At 43.8% G+C, this 3,728-nt stretch overlaps 1 protein-coding gene across 8 annotated transcripts in view; it reads right to left on the reverse strand.

Moving 5' to 3' along the window:
* Nucleotides 1–224: 224 nt before the first annotated feature.
* The window catches only part of ATOSB (atos homolog B), an 82,163-nt gene continuing 78,659 nt past the window's right edge, over nucleotides 225–3,728 (reverse strand). For all 8 annotated transcript variants that reach the window (XM_056547011.1, XM_056547052.1, XM_056547060.1 and 5 more), the window contains 2 exons: nucleotides 3,346–3,563; nucleotides 225–2,893 (listed from right to left, as the gene is read on the reverse strand). In XM_056547011.1, the coding sequence (XP_056402986.1) occupies nucleotides 2,740–2,893; nucleotides 3,346–3,563 (372 nt within the window). In that variant the 3' untranslated portion in view covers nucleotides 225–2,739. The remainder of the gene's footprint in view (nucleotides 2,894–3,345; nucleotides 3,564–3,728) is intronic.

The raw sequence follows: 3,728 nt of genomic DNA on the forward strand, positions 1-3,728 counted from the left end.
CCCCCTGCCCCCGCTATGCAAGTCTATGGGAGGGGGCGTAACGTGCCCCCTCCAATAGACTTACATAGCGGGGGCGGGGTGTGTGACGTCACACGGGGACGGAGTCGTGACGTCACGATTCTCCGGCCCCGTGGTCGCCCCCCGGCTGTTTGTGAGCTGGCACCGAGGCGTGCAGCTCAAAGAGGTGGGTGGCGAATACAAGATTGTGGGGGACCCCCGCGGTGAGACATCTTATCCCCTATCCTTTGGATAGGGGATAAGATGTCTCAGGGCCAGAGTACCCCTTTAAAGTGGGTTGTCCTAAGCAGGAGGGGGGCCATTGGGTAACCTAGGTCAACTGCGGTCCTTCAGATGGTCAGAAGCCGACCAACGACTGGAGATGTTGCCTATAGCAACCAATCAATTATTTATTTTCCAGTGGCAGTTGGAAATAAGAGTAGACATCAAATCTGTTGCTATGGGGAAAAACCCGCACTCTTATTTCCAACTGCCAATAAAAGATGTAATTGATTGGTTGCTATGGGCAACACCAACTGTAGCGGCGATCATTTCACTTTTAGTTATTTGGTACGGACATGTGACATACGATGGCTGCCTATGCGACCAGGATTAGAAAAACATGGCTGCTTTCCTCCAGAAAACAGCCCCACCTCTGTCCTCAGGTTGTATGTGGTATTGCAGCTCAGTTCCATTGAAGTGAATAGAACAGAGCTGTAAGGCTATGTTCACACGGTCAATTCCGTGTTGATATCCCCCCCTTCGGAAAATGCGCCATCTCATAGACGGAAATGTCTATTCTTTCTGCGAACTCCAGAATCTGCGGGATTTCTTCTGCAGAAACATCCGCTACAGAAATTCAGCAGTGTGCACAGCGCAGAAGAATCTCATTGATATGAATGGGATTCTGCTGCTGCAGAATCTTTGTGTGGAATTCCATAATCATTCCATCATGAACATACCCTAATACCGCACACAACCTGATGACATGGGTGGCGCTGGTTTTGGATGAAAGCAGCTACGTTTTTTTTTAATACTGGAAACCCCCTTTAAAAATAATTTTCCAGAGTTTCTGGACAAGTCCCCGGGAAGACAATTTGCAAAACAAAATAAAAAATAAAATAAGAAAAATAATTATTATATAAATATATATCCCACCTACAGACCTTCTGCTGTCCCCATTCCCTACAATCTTTTTTTTCCTTTTTTTAGCGGGTGATGGTGCATGGGCCTATGGGACCACCGCCTTTTTTACATACCGTATATCCAGGCAACATATTCAAATATACTAACATTTTAACCCTTATATCACAGGGCAGTTTAAAAGTCCCACTAGTAATGCCCCCCAAAATGTAAATGCAAATTGGCATAAACCCTGCCCCTTTTGCATTTCGTCCCCATGGGATGGCCCCATGAAAATGTTGGCAAATATGAATAAATAGTGCACTTGACATCATGGCATCGGGAGCCTACAGGAAGTGACCTTTGCCCCCGCAGAATGCATAGATATAAGAAACTTCCTGCTAGGAAGTGCCAAAAGACCTCAAATGGCTATGCTGATGGCTGGGCGGCAGAACTGACCCAGAGGGGTAACATTGTGTTCCTTCACATGCCCCAGCCAACCTTCTGTTAACATGTTGTAGTAATGGATCGGCTTCGTGCCATATCAGGTCTCTTCCTGTGGCATCACCTGATGACCGTGACATCACATGTCAATCGTGAAACATTATACATATGAAACATCAAATCAAGGAAGAAAATTAAATAGAAATTTAAACGCAACTTAACAGAGAACACTGAGATGCTGCAAAACTACAATTCCCAGCCGCTGGCTGTCCGGGCATGCTGGGAGTTGTAGTTTTGCAACATCTGAAGGTCCACAGTTTGAAGAACACTGCCATAAACAACCAGGGGGTGGCGCTCTTTTTCCTTTGGACCCCCTAAAAGAACATGATACAAGTGCCGGCTAATTCCCTTTAACTGCAAAAACCTGTCATTCCATAGTCAAAGCTTTCCTATAGCACTGCATGATAATCTAGACGACGACTCCATTTTTGGCCTGATAGTCTGGGAACGTAAAAACAAATCTAAATTAAAATTTCCACTACTTTATCTATGACATTAACAAAGATGGGCAGAAACTGGAAGAAAATCTGAATATATAGAAAATAAAAAAAATTTAAATAATTAGATATTTATCCCTTCCCCAAATTGTATTCAAGATGGCAGCTAAGTAAGGAAACGGGGGACAGCTACACTATATATTGATCAGGTCAGTGTTTCATTAGGGTTCGACACTGGGGCGGTTTGGTGCTTCGTAAGTCATGTGACCTCAGCCCTTTCCGCGCCTCACCAGTTCTACGCTACCATCAACTCTGCAGACACAGGAGTGACTACTGAATTCACACTTGGCGGTGACCCGCAGCGTGAAAGTTGCGAGCACCTTCCTAGAATTAAAAAAAATAAAATACAAATAAAATTTTACTTAAATAAAACTATACTGAAAATAGAATAATAATTAAAAAAGACAAAAAAAAATAAAACAAAAAAGGCTTGAAACAGAATTCCAGCTGAAAGATTTGTCGGCGGAGTCCGGATGACCGTCGGGGTGGACGCTGATCTGACATCCTATGGGGGGGCGACTGAGGATGGGTTTATTGGGGAGTGCAGTTAATAAATAAAAGGTGTGCGTATTCCTCAGGAGGGTGTCAGGACCTGGCGCCTCTTCCCAGGGCTCAGTCCTTATACCCTTGGGGAGTATTTGGGGTTTTTGGGGGCTTCGGTGAAGGATTTTAATTCGTAGGGGATACCAGTGTCCATCTCGATAGATTTCCGGGAGAACAGTAAGCGGATGTCTTCGTTGAGGTATATCTTTCCAGACTTTGAGCGCTGAAACCTGAAAGAATAGAGAGAACAATTTTAGCCAATTTATTTTATTTTTTAATTATTATTATTATTTTTTTTCTGTTGCCGAAATCAATTTTATTTATTTATTTATATATTTTTTAAATATTGAAGTCAAAATGAGTCATGTATATGTGAAAGTGGAAACCTTATTCTTGGCCATGGGGAATTTCGCAGAAGATTTCCGATTCTGTATGCACTGTACACAAGGCAAAATTTTCGCGCCAGATTTTTCTGCCGCAGAGATTCCGATTCCAGCGTCGCCAGAAATAGACATGTCTATTCTGGGCATGCTGGGAGTTGTAGTTTGGCAACACTAGTTGGGAAACACTGCCCTATTTACGGCTACCACAAAGCTTCTCCGAATCCTGCACGTCCAATCTGCTTGTTCTGCAGCAATATAGGAGGATGTGTTACATAATAAGTAAATATGGGTGTCCATACCTCAGATGCATGAGGTAGCACAGGATCTTCTTGGCTTTCTCCTTAGCAGCAGCTCCTCCGGAGGCACTGGGCAGCCCTTCATCCTCACCATCATTCTCTTGCACGGGCACCAGGAAGATGCGGTGACGCAGGAAAGTCATATGGTTGACGGGCATGTCCTTGAAGTCGTAGGTGACGAGGAACATTTTCACCACGGTCTTATTGGGGTTAAATAAGGTCTGGAAAAAAAAAAAGGAGTTCAAATATAGAAAACTCAGAACATGCATAAAGTGGATACTACAAATCGACAGATGACCCGACAGTTTGTAAATGGGAAAGATTAGAGATCAGTATAATCTTAAAGGGGTACTCCGGTGCTCCAGCGTTCTGAACATTTTGTTCAG

This window comes from Hyla sarda, chromosome 1 (genome assembly GCF_029499605.1).
Source record: "Hyla sarda isolate aHylSar1 chromosome 1, aHylSar1.hap1, whole genome shotgun sequence".
NCBI lineage: Eukaryota > Metazoa > Chordata > Amphibia > Anura > Hylidae > Hyla > Hyla sarda.